The sequence below is a fragment of the Cyprinodon variegatus genome, unplaced genomic scaffold, assembly GCF_000732505.1.
Source record: "Cyprinodon variegatus isolate N-32 unplaced genomic scaffold, C_variegatus-1.0 Scaffold100, whole genome shotgun sequence".
Taxonomy (NCBI): domain Eukaryota; kingdom Metazoa; phylum Chordata; class Actinopteri; order Cyprinodontiformes; family Cyprinodontidae; genus Cyprinodon; species Cyprinodon variegatus.
Window position 1 is genome coordinate 784367 of NW_015150553.1, and position 18653 is coordinate 803019.

Below are 18653 nucleotides of genomic sequence, written 5' to 3' on the forward strand. Positions count from 1 at the left end.
TATGTATAATATATTACATTTCTGACTGTATATCCCTGTAATTATTACACACTGTAGCTTTAATTCAATTCAGTTTATTTATATAGTGTCAATTCACAACGCGTCATCTCAAGGCACTTTACCGAGACAATTCAACCAGTTCATACAGCCAAACTGATTCAAAGTTTTCTGTCTAAGTAAAACCAGTTGATTGCATCAACTCATTGCCTCAGATGCAATCCCTCACACTAAGCATACTTGTAGAGACAGTGGAGGGGAAAACTCCCTTTTTACAGGAAGAAACCTCCAGCAGCACCAGGCTCAGTGTGAGCCGATGCCAAGGCCGACCGGGGTTCAAGGAGACAGAAGCAGAGATAGAAAAAGCTCTCTACACATGTTGGATTGTACAAATTTTACAAAACAAACTGTAAATGTCTCTCACTGGAACTGTATTTTGTGGCTCAGAGTAACGCTTTTGGTATTAAAGCATTTTGAGGTAATATTAGTTCAACAACCTGTCATATCACTTAAAACACAATTAAACGTTTAAGCTTTTAATTCAAATATAATTACAACTGCTTACTCAACTTTGGTTAATCAAATTCTTTCCGGTACTGCTAATAAACGTATGCAAAATGCATAATGAAATAAACAAATTTGGTTTATTTACCTGCTAGTATTTGCAGGATTGCAGAGAGATCATGCTGTAGTCAGTTGGTAAAGTACTGTATATGGTGCACCCTACCCTGCATACAAGAGCTAGTTGGAACACAGAGATAGAACCTTTGAATTCTGGAAAGCATGCAGACAACAGGCAGTTTAATACTGTAGTTTTGTTTTCTACTCTGAAAAGAAGCAGTGCAAGCATGTTGCAACATGCAGCTGTTCCAAGGAACTGTTCCAAAAAACTTTTCAACACTTGAAAATGAAATATTTACATCCTCACTCCCGATCTTCATTTTGAAGAGGCTGTTATTTTCATTAGTTTATCTTTTTTTTTTCTGAGTCTGGGAGTTACTCTTTAAAGTTTACTCTGTTAAAGTACCATTAAGCTGTGATGTGATCAACAATATCACAGAAACCGTTTGTATACTTTGAGCTTAGTTTCTTTATATGACCTCTTTCCTAACACAGCTGTTTTAGGTCCACGTTTTAAATGTGGTCAAGAATATTTGAAATGCTGTTGTACTATTTTTGTAAAATGTTACATAAAGAGGACCTTTTTCACAGCATGGATGTGCTTCTGTTTAAGGGTTAATTCAGCCAAAGGCTAATGCTTTTAAACATGATTCTTGCTCTTTATATGTGTAATTATTTCATCTTAATTTTGGAATATTTTAGCTAAATGTTTGTTAACTCCATCGGTATATTTAAATTCAACAATCTATTAGTATGTGTGACGAAACGCGTGTCCTCTACAAGCTGGCACAAATTTCTATGCCAGAAACAGAAACTTCTATTTTTAGCACCATGCAGTGCTGTTAAAAGGTGTTTGCCCTTTACAGTCCGTTTCCGATCACTCAACAAGTTTAAACATTAGATAGAAATCAAAAGTAAATTAGTAAAGGCGTTTTTTTTAATGCTGTGTTTAGGAGCTGCTTTTCTTCATCTAAACCTAGATGACTCAACAAAATTTATAAAATCTACAACTTTAATTTGTATCCGAAAACCCAGCAGGACTTTAAGCAACAATCACACTTTGTTTATACCAAAGGATAAAGCACAGTAGCAAGAATGAATTCTTGGATTATTTGCAAAAACAACATTCTTCGAAACTGAAATAGAGGATCAAATATTTTTTTATATAGTTATAGCTTTTTTTTCTCCAGACACTTTACACCAGAAAATGAAACTTCTTCAAACCATCTGCCTATCTATGACAGACCTGGACATTTTTTTTTTTACATTTCAGTCAAAAAATGTTGCTTTGTTTATTTATTTTTTTTCTAATGACACATTTGGAAGTTAAGGTCTGTTTTAGTTTGAGTTCAGCAAAATAAAACAAACTGTAAAAGATTTAATGATATGCACACAGTATAATCACAGCATGTTTTACAAGACTGTTCAAAAGGTTCTTTTTAACTGTTGATTAATAACACAGCTAAAGCATGTGCTCAGATAAAAAAAAATAAAGACAAAGGAACAAAAAAAAAAAGAAATAACCATGCATACTTTACTTTCCAGCAGTGCAAATGTTGAGATTGTTTCTGATTTAAGCCCAGGTGGGTTTTTTGTTCTGGTTTTACCCCGTTTAAGTGAAAATGAAAACTGTTTTTTTTTTTTTTTTATTGTTTCAACACAGACTGGGGTGAGGGCATCTGCACACTTCAAGTAAGGAACAGTGGGACTCAAATTATCTTAACAACAGGGAAATATTTGTGAGCGGAGAAGTCAAACTCTGGCAGCACCTGAAGATAAAGCACAGGAAAAATCCATCAAACTCCAATAAAGTAGTGCTGATTAAAAAAAAAAAAAGTAAAGAAATGGATAGTAAAGAACCTAGCATTTCTTTTGAAATTGTACACAGAGAAAATCCTTGCAAAATAAATTGTTTTACCTTGGTTTCCTTCTTATGGCCTCCAGCTAGGAGCTTCATCACTACAATGTTGGGCTTGGCAACCTTCAGTATGCGGTTCACCTGCCATAAATAATTCATTATTCATAGTTGATAGTCATTAATTATAGAGAAGAAATAAATTAGAGTGAAAATGAGCCATGGTTCCTGACAGAAAGTGTGAATGTGTTTTAATTTAGAAGGTTTAGCACATTCATTACTTTAGAAAATTAATTCTTTATATATACTTTTATATTTATCTATTTTTTTTTTTACTTGTAAAGTTTAAAAATTTTCCACTCTAGAAGAATTAAATAGTTTTAACCACAGTTTGAGTTCCTGACCTCGGCGTCTGGGTTTGGCACGCTTTCTAGGATGAGCTTGGCCTGCTGAAAGTGTTTGCTGGCAGCCAGGTAGAGGTCTCCAGAACCTGGAGGAGGATTGTACTTCTTCAGGTCAGACATCTCCTGAAAAATGAAAGAAAGGGTTCCCACACACAAACGCTTGTGTCAGAAGAGAGAAAATGTGAAAATTTACTGACAAAATAGAAGGATAGTACCTTGAACTGGATGTAGTGCACAGGCGGAGGGGTAACTACACTGTTGAAGGGAGCAAAGCGATGCTCATAGCGGACTTGTTCACTGTCCAGCTCAAACTGGGGCTTTCGTACCTTTCCATCCATATCCAAAGCTACCATGGTCTGACAGGAGAGAAGCATGGAGAATATGGAAAAGAGGCCCCTCTAGCATGTTAGAAAACAGGTGTGACACTTTATTTTCCCCTACCTTGTACATGCCAGCACACATATTCTGGTAGGCCTGACTCATGGTGATCTCTTTGCCAAGAGGGCGAACTGCAAAGCAAAAATCAAACAGCATCAGTGCCCTGGAGAAAAAAAAAGATGCACACTGCTTGACAAGTTATCCACAGCCTTATGAACATCTTGCACTTTGGGGCTTTTTGACCAAAACTAAATTATAACATCATAACAAATAAAAGTCTGTTTTCTTTCCCTTTATGGTACTCTAACAACCCTCAACACCATCCAGTGCAATAAATACACTGAAATCAGTAATAAAAAGATTCTACCTGCCTGGAGATAAATTTCACTGTAAATACAGCAGTTCTGTGAAGATCTCAGAGGTTTGCAAGGAAACAGCAGTGAAGCAAGAGCACGATGAACACCAAGGGACACCACAGAAAGGCAGGAACTCAAGCTGTATACGGCAGGGTTTGCGTATAAAATAACATCCCAGCTTGTGAGAGGCGAAATATCTTCTAAAAGACTTAATGTCCAGTCGCCTAAATGGAACTTTTCAAGCTTGACCATGAACCGGATGACTGAGAAAGGCCATGTACAGATAGAGGAGCTGCATTCACAGCTTAAAAATTAAGTAAAAGCTAAAATTAAATAGTTAAGGACAAATATTCAAAGTCCAAACCTAATTTCAAATGAGAAATAGCACAGACTTAAAATCAACTATTTACAGATGCTTTCTATCAGAAATAACTGAGCTTGTACTATTTGGTGACCAACAATATGTCTCCACTTAAAGTAGAGACATATTCAAAAATGACTTTCTTCTGTCATTGCAGTAATATCACCTCTATCATAGATTGACTTGGGGGCTGAATAGAAACGTGCTCTCTACAATTTTAATAATTCTAATTGTCAAAACTTTTGAAAAACAGATCTTTTCCTTCCACTTTAGGATGACTTGCTTTCTGAGATGTTATCATTCAATCCATTTCAAATAAATCAAAGTTTGTGGCTGCCAAGTAACCACATCTGAAAACATTGTGTGACGTGATATTCACTTTGGAAGACATTGTAAATCACTTTCATGTGCACGAGAAGCACCAATAATATAGGTTTATCGTAGGAAAATTGAACCTTTCTTCTTCTTCTTGGTCTTTTTGCTGCTTCGTCCTTTCAACTGCTCCTCCAGAATCCGCTCCTCTGCCATCTGAGACGAGTCAGCTCTGCTTAGCGTGGACATCAGCCATGCATAGAGGAACTCCGACAAGTACCTACAACATAAAAAATAATAGATCATTTCACATAGGTAGTTATTATATGGATGGTTTTATTATATAACTAACCAAAAGGGACAATTGAGCTCTTACCAGTAGATGTAATAGTATTCATGCATGCTGTAAAGCTCGAGCTCAAAACCACTCAACAGATACTGTATCATGATCCTCAGGTTATGATAGAGGATCCAAGTGCCAAGGCAGGCCAAATGCTGCCGCTGAGGCTCCAATTTCATCAGTAAGCTGTGCAGCGCTGCATCCACCTTCTCAGCCTGAAGACAACATCAAATGTGAACAATTCATAAAGGTGCTATCCGACTCCAGCGCTGTGGTATTCTGTTTTAGTTCAAAGCAAATGGAAACAGCTGACTCTCACCTCATCCTGCAGCGTAGCAAACTCTTCAAGGATGTGTCCCAGTTTGTCTCTCTGTCGAGCTCGGTTGTGTCCGTGGATCTGGATGAGGTTGCAGAAAGGCTGCACGGAAAAAAGGAAAATTTTACCCGAAGTGTTGTAAAGCTTTCAATGTGATATGTAAATATCACAACATAAGGCATGCTTCCTAGTAAGTCCACTAAAGATCTAAGCCAGGGGTCTGCAACCTCAGGCTGAGGGGCCACAAGTTGCTTTACGGATGCTCTGCAGAGGCTCTTAATAGTGGCTAAGATTGAAAAACTAGCTTATGTTTTTTAATAAAGTAGAATAAATATTAGTCTTACATATTTCAGGAATTTTTAAAGATAATTTAAGTCCACTTTTACAAAAGGATGACATCAAAAGAGCCAAAATATGTGCAATTTTTCTTGTCATTAGCTTTAAAAGGATGTTTTTTGTCTTGCTTTTTTTTTTTACATCAATTTCCACAAATAAGATTATTAACAACAGACAAAAATCAATGCTTCCTCTTTATGAAAGGTTTTATGTTTTTCCTTATTCTGAAACCTTAAAATACAAAAATACTGTTGTCTGTTTAAAACGGCAAAACATTTCTTATACTAGACATTTAACAACAATAAGTTATATTTTAGCGGCTGAAATGAGCTTTCTCACCAGGGTGGCTGGGCTCTCCCTTAGAGATAGGGTGAGGAGCTCGGTCATTCGGGAGAGGCTCAGTGTAGAGCCGGTTCTCCTCCACATCGAGAGGAGTCAGTTGAGGTGGCTCGGACATCTTCTTCGGATGCCCCCTGGACGCCTCCCTCGGGAGGTGTTCCAGGCACGTCCCACTGGGAGGAGGCCCAGGGAACGACCCAGGACACACTGGAGAGACTATGTCTCTCGGCTGGCCTGGGAGCGCCTAGGGCTTCCCCCAACAGAGCTGGAGGAGGTGTCTGCGGAGAGGGAAGTCTGGGAGTCTCTGCTTAGTCTGCTGCCCCCGCGACCCGGTTCCAGATAAAGCGGGACACGACGAGTACGAGTAAGTTGTATTTTATCAAGAGGTCATGTAATAAACAACCTCCATTTAGTTGGACTCCGTTTAAAAACCCTCTTTGGATTTCAAAGCTTGCAGACCGCCGATGTAAGCAAATGTAAATAAAGCCCAGAGAATACCTTAAAATGAAACCAATGCATAGAATATGAACAGTGGAATGGACGTACCCTAGAGCAGTGAGTAACAAAGGAGTCGATGTAGTCCTTAGCCTGTTGGTTGTTGAAGAGACAACATCTAGGTAGAGAAAAACAACATTAATCCTGACCTTAAAATGCAGCTAAGCTAAAGATTAAAGCAGGGAAAAAAGCTAAGTCTATATACATCGTTTCAAGTCTGCGGATCCTGATATGAAAACATTTATTCTAAAATTATTTGTACACTTACTTGTAGGAGAGGACAGGTGGGCTAACAAAGTATCTCAGTGCATCTTTAATCATGTCCTGCATCAGGTGAGTGCCGAACACTTTCTTATTATCAATCAGGAACGTCGTCTGAAGTTACAGGGAAAAAAACATTTAGTTTTAATGACCTAAGTTTAAGCTAAATAAAGAAAAAAAACATGATAAATTCTCTTTTTAAGTATATTTATTTAAAAGCCGAGGTTGACACCAGATAAATACAAACATATTCATGTCCTGCCTCCAATCAGGTTGATCAGGTTTATTTCTGATGGATAAATGCCAGAATACTGAAAATGTTTACTGAATATTTTATTACTTTAGATTGCTATGCATTTAAATAATTTGGAAAGGCTTTAATAATGCCACCAGCCTTGCAAGCTTCTGATTAGCTCTGAACATTTGTGTTTGTTGATCAGCCCCTCAATATATTGTAAGGCATAATCTCAAACACAAAAATAAAACAGATCATCTAAGCTATCAGGGAGAGCATTTTGTGGCCTCCATAGGTTTGGTTCATCCAAGGGTTACCTGAGTTAACCTGAAAGTGCCGCATTCATCTGTTCAACGAGTTATCCTCCAGTATAAATTGCATAAGAATGTCCAGCAGTCATATTTTTGTAAAGAGATTTTGCCTCCCAAATAAGAGCTTGTTTTGTGCAAAAAGTGCCAATTAACCATAGAAGAAAAGCAAAACTCTTTCAAAGACAGTAATAGTGATAGAGTGTAATTTCCAGATGTGGAACAAGTTAATGGAAAGAACAGTGAAAAAAAGAAGCTATTACTACAGAAAATAAAAAACAAAAGCCAGTTTGCAAATGTATTCGGAGACAAAATCCTTGTTTTTGTTCACATATTTAATATTCTAATGAAACTAAATGCTTGTTCATATTCATCATCGTTTCATTTGAAGTTTGCAAGCATCTTAACTCCATACTTGTGCTGAAACACAGAAATGGGAGCATTGCATGCTGTGGAGGAGGAACTAGTTCATCACTTCTAAGGTGGACCTAAAATAGAACCATGGGGAACTCCTTGACTGATAAATTGATATTTTTCTACATCTTAAAATAAATAAGTGGAGTGTAACTCCTATACATGCACCTGTAGAAGAGATCTGGAGAGTACACATGGTGACTGCTCACTGAATTCACAGAAAAAGTCCTGAAAAAAACAAGAAGCAGAGCGACTTCATCTTTCAAACATCCTGGAAACCATATTTACATTCAGAAGGTGTAACAAGACTCAGCATAGTTAAATAAAATCATTTGAAGCATTGACAAATATAAAAACAAAGAGAAGCCTCATCTAGGTTTTTTTTCTGCCAACAGAAAGATGTAAAAATTGAATATTTTGTTTAACTAAGTAACTTGAACTGTATTTACCAGTATGCCATGTAGGTTTGTGGTGTTGACCACATCACAAACTGTCTTGATGCGCTCTATGAGCTTGCTGAAGTAAGCAACCATGTCCTCCCTCTTGATGATCTTGGCGTAGCGGGGAAAGGTAGGTGGCAGCAGGCGCTGGTTAACTAGAGGCTCAAAGCCCATCATGATGGGGTGGTCTGCCATAAGACACAAAAATATATTATTATTCAAGTTAAACTTTGCAGAAAGCTTCAGTAGACCTAGTCTAGTAGAACTGAGCAAGTAAAAAAAAGATGCAAATAATTTATACACAATATAATGCACAGTTTTCCTAAACCTTGTGGACTTAGTGGATTAAATGTGTCTGTTTTACCTCCTTTAGTTGTGTCATTTTGGGACTGGATGCCATACTGGATACTGGAATGGATGGGTGGTAACAGGTCAGCTGCCTGAGCAACAAGCTTCTGGGCCTCACTTACAGAGCTGGTCTGGTAACATAAATACAGCAAATATTGATCACATCTAGCTGTGCCAAACAGAAGGCAGATTACTTTTAGGTTCATAAACAAACTTCTTAATTTCAAATTTTCCATTTCCAAAGTTTGTACTGATTTAGATTCAGATTTTGGCCTTTTTTCATAAATGTCTCTGGATTATAAACTCTTAAAAAGAAATAAAAAGACTGTTTTAATGCATTTGTGTTGGGGTGTGTAATTTATTTTTTACCATCTAAATTGGAAAGTGCTTATGCTGCCTTGAAAGCACATCTGGTAAAATGTTTATTTTCTACAATAAAACAACACAGCAGTTTTAACAGATCCATTTTCCATACTTCACTGAGAAAAAGATGGTGAAACTGTCCTTTTCTTTTCTTTTAAAATAATTAATCGGAATTTTATTTCCATATATAGCCTGACCATTTATTTTCTAACTTTTATATTTCTTTGTTTGCATCGTACCTCTTTTTTTGTAAAGGCAATCAGAGCAGTCAGCAGCAGGCGGGTAAACTTGATTCTGTTAAAAAGTGCCAGAAACTGCTGGTGCTGGAAGAAGAAAACACATTAGAAACTTTTCTGGCACGCATGTATATACTAAATTAACAAAGAAAATATCCTTCTCAGAACAAATGTTCTCATACTAATACTTCAGAAAAACTGAACTTTGGAACAGTCTTTAGGGTTCATCTGATTCCATCAACAGAACAGAAGATAGCAAACAAAGCATACATGGGATAAACATTAAGAGAACAGTAGGGCAATCCATTTATTGCCTGTAATTTAATAAATTTCACGCAGGCCTGAATTTAATTAATTCAGTTGAATCACAATCAAAAATAGAAAATATATACTGAAAATCCAGCAGACACTAAACTTACTTCCAGCTCAACTTCTGGGTTTCTTTGCTCGCCCTGCCGACTTCGTGTGCTCTGTGAAGAGAAATAATGTACATCAGATAGACTAATACCAATATTATTATATGAAACTGCGCTGATAGAGTACAAATACCTTCACTTTCCTCTGTAACTCATCCTCCACATCTTTAAGCATACCTACAGAAGATCACAAAAGAGAAAGAAATAGCTTACTCCTCAGAATAAACTGCAAAAGTTCAGCTGATAAGATCATAGACGCCCACCTGTCACCCGGAGGTCTGTGATGTTATTAGCCATCTTGAACCCATAGGTCATTGCCTGGAAGTCCTCCTATAGAAAAAAAAAAAAGTTCAAATAATTAATTTATACCTGTTTAATCGAAACTTTGTCTGGGTATCAATTCAAATTTCTAGCATTAAATTGATTCAGATTCTCAAGATTTAGAATCGATTCATTTCAATGCAATCTGATCTCAGGTTGTATTCTGGTGCTTAAATCATGTTTTGCAGCTGTTACATGAATCACGTGATACCATAGTTATGTATTCATTACGTATAATATTAACAGCAGCAGCAAATAAAAAAAAAATTATGGCATTTAATACTGGCTGTAAGGACAGTGGAAACCACATTTAAAAAAATTAAATAAATTGATATTTGATTATATGAATCAATCTTTAGGAAACAAAATTTGAAAACAGATTTTTTAACACAGCCTTAATTCAAAATGAGGATCTTTCAAACCAAATCTATTCCTAAACTGCATAAATCCAACTGACACATTTGTAAATAATGTAATTTATCAATTCAATTAAATCTTCATATTTTTTTTATTCAAGTATGTTTAGACTTTTTACTTATCAACCATCTACATTTATTTTAAAATACAAAACAATAGAATTACTTATTAACATATTTATAGCATATTAGAATCAAATTGGTTAATGCTAATTATTGTGTTTTGTCTCCTCCTTTGATTAAAAAAACTAAAAACACCCTAAAAGATGTTTTTAGTGTTCAGGATTTACATACGAAAGCTGAAAGAAAAAATTGTAAGGAAGGAAGGATAGACACAAAGAAGGGAGGGCTGGAAGTGGGACATGTGGGAGAAGGGAAGAATATTGTGTGGAAAGGAGAAATGACAAAAAATGAAGAAAAGAAAGGTCACAATTAAGGTAGAATAGAAAGAAGGTGACAGCACAGAAAAAGGACACAGGGAAGGAAGGAAAAAGTGAGAGAAGAAATAAAGACTAAGAAAAAAGAAGGCAAGGGGGAAAAAGACTAGACAAGGAAAAAGGGAATGCAACAAGAAGAACAAATTAAAAAGAAAAGGAAGAAAGAAAGGGAAGGTGGACACAAGAAAGCAGGACAGCAGAAAAGAAAGATAACTAAGATATAAGAAAGGAAGGACACAATGAGAATGAAATAAAAATGGGTTCCAAGAAGGTCGGAGGGAAAAAGGAAGGAAGAAAAAACACGAAAGAAGTGAGGAAAAGAAAAAAATGGAAAGAGGACACGGGAAAAGAAAGAAGGAAAGAACAGGAAAAAGAGGAAGGATAAACAGGACAACAACCATACATTGGAAATACAAATATTTAACACAGTCTCGTTTCCTTTTCTTTACATTAAAGACCTGTGCAGGAAACCAAATTCTGTACTTTTTCAGCCTTCATATGAACCCTGTAATTCAAGAGATTATTTTTCTCCGAGGTTAAGTTACACACATCTACACCTGGAAGTGCTGGCGTAGCCACGGACACTGATAAAGATTTTCTCCAGAGTAACTCAAATGTACCACAGTGGTTTTAAAGACATGCTTCAATCCTTAAACCTGCAACCTTCTCTGACCTTTAGGCCCACAATGAGCAGCAGACAGACAGCAGCTCACCTCTTCAAACACAGCTGCCTTGTTGACTTTTTCCCGTGCAATGTCGCACACTTTGAGTAAACCCAGGGCAAAGGCTTTGAGTGCGGGCTCTTCAATCAGGTCCGGATTATGAACATAGAGGCAGGTGAACACAGTCTGTGCCAAGGAGTGACCCTCCAGCCATGTTATCTAGGTGAACAAATGTAAAAACACAAACATTGGAAGGAAGAGTTTGCTGTATTTGTAGTCATCTAAAACATATAAAAAACGATAGGTCGGAAAAAGGTCTGCATAAACTCACATTATGAAACAAGTCATATTCATTTAGTTATTTGAATGCTTTTGCATAATTATTTACTGGTAATAAAAACAAAGAAATTCAAAGACTTTAATAAAGAATTGATTTATTATCTCTAATACACACTGAGGAAAAATAAACATTAAAGGATTAATTTCCTCAAACAGCAGCTCTGGGAATACAGTAAGGTGATGCCTCAGCATCCTGTTTTAGTGCTTACTAAATAATGCAGCAGTCCAAGGGTTAAAGGCCTACAAACATACAACTTTTTACTGTGACCAGAAAACTTTTTAATATTTTTATTTTTTTAATTGGTTGTTTCTGTACATCCTAATATCCATTCATCTGAGATGACCATTTGTGACAGCTTGGTAAAACATCTGCTCCTTCCAGACAGGGTATAACTTCCAACTGAGTATACTTTAGAAAAAGGAAGCCTATATAAAGCCTTCAAGAATCTGACCCTAAACCCTGACCTGAACACAGTGTTATAACATTTAGGGAACATGTAAAATGAAGGTCAGTGCTAAGAAATCAATTGATTTCAAAGAGCTCCATCAATACTGAGCTAAAGAGTCAAAAGTCCAAGCAGAACTGTACCAGATTTACTGATGGCTACAAAAATGACGTGGACCATACAGTATAGGTGTTGCTGTAGGTTATTGTAACCAAATATTACTGGGTTAGGATCGACAAGTGTAATTCCAAACAATTTAGGAAATTAATCAACAAAAATATGACGCTCCCTTGTCAAAAAAACAAACAAACAAAAAAACCCCACTAAAAACAAACTAACAAAATACACTAGAAATATATAATTTATGATTATTACAATTATAAAAAACAGTTCAAACACATTGCTATAAAGTTCTGCATTATTAAAATTGTCAAGTGGGAGTTCTTTTAGGCAAAAACTCTTTAGTTAAAGGTTACCTCACTGGAATTTAAAAGAGGCAACCTAACAGAAAATAATAAATAAAAACTCCTCACCAAACAACAGAAACAAGTGTCAATGATTCCGATGAGTTCAGGCAAACTTAGATCTTTCACCTTGATGGCACCCTCCTGGAATGGAAGTCAAACAGTTAAATCAAGGATTAAAAAAAAGCTTATTATGTACATATGTTAGCTGAGTAGTAGACAATCCGCCTTTTTTTCTACTGCTGTACCTTAATTGCTTGTTCAAAATTAAGCACCTTCCTGTTGACCTGGTTTCCAATCATCCCTGCATCCATTTTAGGATCCATCATCTCGATAGCAGACATAGCCTCAAATAAGCCAAACCTGCATAAGAAAAAAAAAAATAAAATCACTTTGTCTGCTTTCTGAAGAATTTAGCAATTTTAAAATAACATGAAAACAAACAACAAATACTAATTTCAGTGCTGTCAACTTTAATTTGTTCTTTTTGAGTTGTGAAGCAATATAATATAATTGTTTTCTTTATGCTTACAGTTTATCATGAAGCAATTCTCCGAGGTTCAGCTCTGCGAAAATAAAGGAAAAGAACATGAATTTGATCATCAGGATACATTGTAGATTATCCACAACAGTTAAATAATTAGATTTAAACATTTTACCTTTACAAGCACCCTTAAACTCATGGGTGATATCAACCCAGTTTGCATTGTTCTTCATCTTTTCCGGTATGCCCAGCACCCAGCCAGAATCATCATCCTCAACTGCTGACTTCATCACCATGATGACTGACAATGAAAATAAGAGAGATGCAAAGATTTAGACAACCTGGGAGATCTGAATGTTCTTCTCCTTCATCAATTAATTCAAGGAGTTCTCTTAGTTCATAACCAATAGAACCAATATAAAAAATGTGAAGGATCATCTAAATCAATCAGAATACTTTAAATATATGAATAGAATCACTTAATTTCAAGCTTTTACTGCTTTTATGTTACTGATTATGGCTTAAAGCTAATAAATACTAAAATGCAGTTTTGAGTATTGCAATAACACTAGTCAATCAAAAAAGAAAAAAGATATCTACAGATATGTCCACAAAGAATATTACGTATTAGGTTTACAAATACATTTTAATAAAGTCATTGTTTGCTGTTGAGCAATTGCAATCATCAACAGCACTTACTTACTGTTACTGATGATAAAAGTTAGATTATTCAATATTCGGAAAGATGTTGTTTGTGGATTTTGTTTGTTTTTTTAAGCAATATTTGTGATTGGGGGACTTTGACTGCAGGGACATGCAGCCCCCTACAAACCATTACTTAGAGCATCAACTTTTATTTGATTAATTTAGAGACAATGAATAGTGATATCCTTAGACTTAGACATACTTATTTGTCATTTTGTTTACACAAGTGTACAACAAAAATAAATTTCACTTAGAACTGCTCTCTGGACATTTTCTTTTTGAAGTGCAGCCTTGAAAAATAGTAAAAAAAAATATATCCTATAGTATTTCAAATGAATCATCAACTTCACCCTAAAAACTCACCGAAACCGAGCACTCGACGTCGTTAAATCGACAAATGGGAGGAATATTTCAACACTAGCAACTTTAAACTAACACAATAGCTTTACAACTTTGCATATACTATACTATCCACATACTATAGCCGCAGTATAGATCTTATTGGAGTCAATTGCACCTTTTCAGCAAGACATTGGTGTATTTATCATTATATCTCGGACACATAGGTGGTACAAGCTGGGTATTAGGGCTTTCTGTCTGTATTAAAAGAATATCAACAATACTAAAAGCAATGGATCCAGCACGACAGGTATATACATAGTAAATAGGCAAGATAATGTTAGCTAGCCAGTTTCAGTTACCGTTTGCAAACAAATTACTTCGGCCCATGCTGTATCTATAACAACAAACCCCATTTATTCACATTTTATGAATCGTTACCTTGCACCTATAAATACTGCGAATTTTGTTATTCGTTATTCATTAAATAGTTATAAACTAGCACATACCTTATTTTTTTAATCCCCTCGAACACAGTAAAAGCTGGAACACAAATTACACGTCATTGGTCGCAAACATTTCTGGGATTTGTAGTCCATATGGCTACCGGTTAAGTTCCAACTCACGATATTGCACGTCATTCGTTAGATTTAAATGTGGGATCTCAAAAAAAATTATAAAATAACATTATGAGGCATTTTGAGTTTCTATTTATCGTAATTTCGCTTAAAAACTAACTATACAGAAGGAAGTCGCGACTCTCGCGTTGCTACGGCGTCTCCCACTGATCTCGTCACCTCATCAGCAGGGCGTTTCAGGCAAACAGTAGCTGTCTGCCTTATCTCTGAGTCAGACTCGGCCCACCTTCAGCTGGACCGCAGCTCCTTTTAATTCAGGTTTGATTAATTCTATTATTTTATCCTTATTTTAAGTATCTGCTCTGTCTTAGCTCGGGCTGTGCTTCATGTTGAGCAGTGTCGCTAGCTTATTTCTTCGTTAGCTGGCCTGCTGGGAAACACAGGCGCCCGATAATGAGCGAGCAGCCCAGCAGCAGGTGCAGGAGCCTTAAGCTGCTGCTGAGCAATTCATTTTAAAATATTTAGATAAATACATACAAATAAATACATGCGTCCTGAAGCATAAAAAGGGCACATGTTCACATTTTAAACCGTGACAGGACACAGGTCCTTAAAAATAAATCATCCCATCAAGACACTGTTTTGGCCTAAACCATGAGTAACATGTCAGCTGTTTAACGGCTTTTCTGGAAAAAAAAAACAACAACAAAGAAACAAAAAAAAAAAGCCTGGCCTGTTGTTAAAATTGTATTCTCTTTGGCAACAATTATCTGAAATTTAGGGATGTCCTGATCTGATATTAATATTGGAAATCGGTACAATATGAGACAAAAATGTAATATTTGAATATATCAGCCTGCATCTAACATCTCTTATATAAGCAAGTTTATAGAAACACTACACTTCTCTACACTGCTGTTCAGAGTTTATGTCATCCATTGGTTAATAGTATAGGGGCCAAACACTCTTATACCTGATGTTGTTTGCTGCTGTTCTCTGAGTGATATCACTTGATCAAACCTTTTCACTGTAAAAAAAAAAAAATGGTTAAAGTATGTATGAGTCGGGTTGATATTGTATCAGGTCAATATCGGTATCGGTCAATAACCAGAGATTATCTTGCTGTATGTGGTGGAGTAGCAGATGATGATGGGCCTTTCAGTCACAGTCCCTGAGATGTTTTAGAAATGGTTGAATGATTAAAAAATAAAATAAAATCCATGCTTTATATCAGATGAGGTGGAATTTTGCATTGGACAATTTCTACACAACCATCCCAACTATCCACCTTGCCCAGATAAAAACATTGGCACTGGGATCTGCTGTGCAATTACATCAGCTGTGTAATAAGTAATGCCAGTATCAAATATCATGTAATTCAGTTACATCTTCATTGATGAAAATAATCATCCTTCTTGTTTCTGTACAGACAAGAAGGGTTGACAAACTTAAGGCTGTTGAGGTGTAACGTGAGTTAATATAGTTATTGTTAAAAGTTAGGTCATTGGATAAACTCTATTATTCAAAAATATTTTTTGATGATAAACTGCATAATCAGATGTGCCAATCTAGCATTTTTTGATAGTTATTAAATGCCATACTGATAACAAAAATTTATATTTATGTGCTTTTAATACCAGAACATTAGAAAAAAACAAAAAACAAGCTTGTTTAAGTGTATTTCTTTATTTTTTTTAATCCTATAATATTAAAGCAAGCAAGTTATCCTTCGGCACTGCAGGCAGATAATATTAAACTGCATGCTTTGAAATGCTGAGCGACAGCAACAAAGAAGCTTTGAATTTGCTTGAAATTGCAGTTGGGTGCAGTTGAGAACCAGTTATCTCCCAGTATGAAAAGAGTCAGAAGGAGTAAACATGGAAAGAATATCCAATCAGGTAACTACTAGCTGGAAGAATAAAGTGGTAAATAGAAAAAATAAAAACTGTAGCGGATTAATTTAAAAAAATAGAATAGATTTTTTTTAACAAAATTTGCTTCTTTAAGTTGGTTATTCTACCCATTAACTCTTTAAAACTTCAGGTTTCAGTAAGTGTTTCCTGCACCACCATCTACTCCACTCCATTATAAACAATATTGTCTGTTTACCGTAAATAACCATCTAATGTAAACATATCAACATTTTAAGCATAAAACCAAATTCCCATTATTCAATTTTTTTTAAGACAGGCAGTTTAAAGACAGTAGAAATCTGCTTTGGCCTTGTCCCTTTCAAATTAGCTGTTAGCTTTTCACCTTTGTAACTAACTTATATAGATTGAGGCTGAAAAAACTTTAAAACTGTTACCTATCTGTGTTAAGCATCTTAGGACAAATGCTGCAGCAAGTTTGGTCATTTCGACATGTCAGATTTCTCTGTATTTCATTTTCAGCCCTTATAGGTGGTGCAAAACCTAAATGTATTTCTTAATTTTTTATTCCTGCTTATAACTGTCCATAAGGCCATACATTTGATCTTGTCTTAAGTCGTCTTACCAACATACAACCGGCCAGGCAATGGAAATTACAGTCATTGTTTTCATAATAGCACTCAGAATCTGTTTATTTTGTCTGATGGTTTATTTTATTTTTTAGTACAGCTTAAATAAGCTACGTAACTGAAGTTTTACATTTTTGTAACACCTTTTTGGATGAGAAAATCCTAAAATTTTTATCCTTTCCTAAATTAGAGGCTTATCTGTGTGCATTAGATGCCTGGAGAATATTTAACATGATTTGATTAATTATATGCATATTTCTACTCCAAATTCCACAACAGCGAAGCTATCACAGACCAGCTTTACTCCTCCTGACTCTGCTTAAACAAAAAATGAAAAAAAGTTAAATATGTCAAAGAAAAAATGCACCACACTTGTTTTTGGAGGACCTCTCAAATCTATATTCTAACACTGCTTAAAGGGATAGTTCGGTATTTTTGACATGAATCTGTATGGCATCCCCATCACCAGTGTCATGCAATCACACTGACTTACCCCTGGCAGCGTCCTGTGAGCAGAGTTCTCGTCCAGTTTTGGTCAAGCCGAAAGTAGTCCGGCAGGTTTGCTGGAGCCAGCGAAATAAAAAGTTTCTCTTCCCAAAACATTATGTGTTCAAAAGAGTGATATTTTTGCATCCCAAAAACGTTGTAGTGGAAAAAGTCACACGTCGTTATCACTTGGTCCTATTTTCTCTCTGTTCGTATCAGTGCGCGCCGTCATTCAGACAGCTAGGGCCTACTAACCTGACAACAGCCAGATGCATGTCTCCCTCCGCCCAGCTAGGAGCTAGGCGGAGGGAGACATGCATCTGGCTGTTGTTGAGCTCGCTGTCTGAATGACGGCGCGCACTGATACGAACAGAGAGAAAATAGGACCAAGTGATAACGACGTGTGACTTTTTCCACTACAACGTTTTTGGGATGCAAAAATATCACTCTTTTGAATACATAATGTTTTGGGAAGAGAAACGTTTTATTTCGCTGGCTCTAGCAAACCTGCCGGACTACTTTCGGCTTGACCAAAACTGGACGAGAACTCTGCTCACAGGACGCTGCCAGGGGTAAGTCAGTGTGATTGCATGCCACTGGTGATGGGGATGCCATACAGATTCATGTCAAAAATACCGAACTATCCCTTTAAAGGAATAGTACACCCAAAACATGATTAGCCTTCATTTTCTACTCACACCATGCTGAACAACACTCTGGAGTACTTTTTTGATATCTCAAATGCATCTGGAGATCTGGGAGGCTTCTAACTGTCTGCTGACATTCAAATAATGGAGGTCCATGGTGCCCGAGACAGAAAGGTCCATAAAAGTCCACAAAAAACGTGTCAATATTCCTCCATACTGCTCGTCCAATGTATTCCAAGTGTCCTGAGTGGGTAGCATCCAGAATTTACTCGAAACGAAGTCATTTATAATGTTTTTAGAGCATAAACAGTAGTGTATAGGCTTTCCTAAAAGCGCGTTCACGACGCTACGGAAACCGCGGCAGACCAAACCAGACGAAAGTACGCATTCAGCTCGGCAAAGAACTCATGCTCTTCCTCAACACTGAAGTCCTCAGACATTTTTCTTTTGTTGTTTATTGTTTATGCTCTAAAAACATTCTAAATGACTTCGTTTTGAGTAAATTCTGGATGCTACCCACTCAGGACACTTGGAATACATTGGACGAGCAGTATGGAGGAATATTGACACGTTTTTTGTGGACTTTTATGGACCTTTCTGTCTCGGGCACCATAGACCTCCATTATTTGAATGTCAGCAGACAGCAAGAAGCCTCCCAGATCTCCAGATGCATTTGAGATATCAAAAAAGTACTCCAG

At 36.3% G+C, this 18653-nt stretch overlaps 2 protein-coding genes across 4 annotated transcripts in view; one reads left to right on the plus strand and one right to left on the minus strand.

Moving 5' to 3' along the window:
• Window positions 1–1983: 1983 nt before the first annotated feature.
• On the minus strand, window positions 1984–14386 carry naa35 (N(alpha)-acetyltransferase 35, NatC auxiliary subunit). Of its 2 annotated transcripts, XM_015374327.1 has the most exons (23): window positions 14254–14386; window positions 12876–13001; window positions 12749–12782; window positions 12465–12579; window positions 12286–12360; window positions 11019–11186; window positions 9395–9461; window positions 9265–9308; window positions 9135–9185; window positions 8719–8802; window positions 8133–8247; window positions 7778–7956; window positions 7497–7556; window positions 6379–6485; window positions 6162–6228; window positions 4944–5042; window positions 4661–4839; window positions 4428–4564; window positions 3319–3386; window positions 3093–3233; window positions 2878–3000; window positions 2537–2617; window positions 2328–2387 (listed from the first exon to the last, which is right to left on the minus strand). In XM_015374327.1, the coding sequence occupies exons 2-23, from the start codon at window positions 12994–12996 to the stop codon at window positions 2328–2330; spliced, it is 2175 nt and encodes a 724-aa protein (XP_015229813.1). In that variant the 5' UTR covers window positions 12997–13001; window positions 14254–14386. The 2 variants fall into 2 exon arrangements, with proteins under 2 accessions (XP_015229812.1, XP_015229813.1); XM_015374326.1 differs by lacking the exon at window positions 14254–14386 and having other exon boundaries at window positions 1984–2387.
• Window positions 14387–14516: 130 nt separating this feature from the next.
• The window catches only part of agtpbp1 (ATP/GTP binding protein 1), a 41649-nt gene continuing 37512 nt past the window's right edge, over window positions 14517–18653 (plus strand). Inside the window, exon 1 of one of the 2 annotated variants that reach the window (XM_015374322.1) lies at window positions 14517–14640. The gene's annotated coding sequence lies outside the window, so the exon portion shown is untranslated. The remainder of the gene's footprint in view (window positions 14641–18653) is intronic. The other variant, XM_015374323.1, reaches the window with a different exon arrangement.

What these genes read in the sequence shown, in the direction of transcription:
- naa35 (XM_015374326.1), bottom strand. Translation starts at nt 12,996, where the DNA reads ATGGTGATGAAGTCAGCAGTTGAGGATGATGATTCTGGCTGGGTGCTG. An exon ending in TCTCCAGATCTCTTCTACAG is followed by an intron (nt 6,486 to 7,496) that starts GTGCATGTATAG and finishes CTGTAACTTCAG; the next exon opens with ACGACGTTCCTGATTGATAA. An exon ending in TGCCAAACCCAGACGCCGAG is followed by an intron (nt 2,618 to 2,877) that starts GTCAGGAACTCA and finishes TATTTATGGCAG; the next exon opens with GTGAACCGCATACTGAAGGT.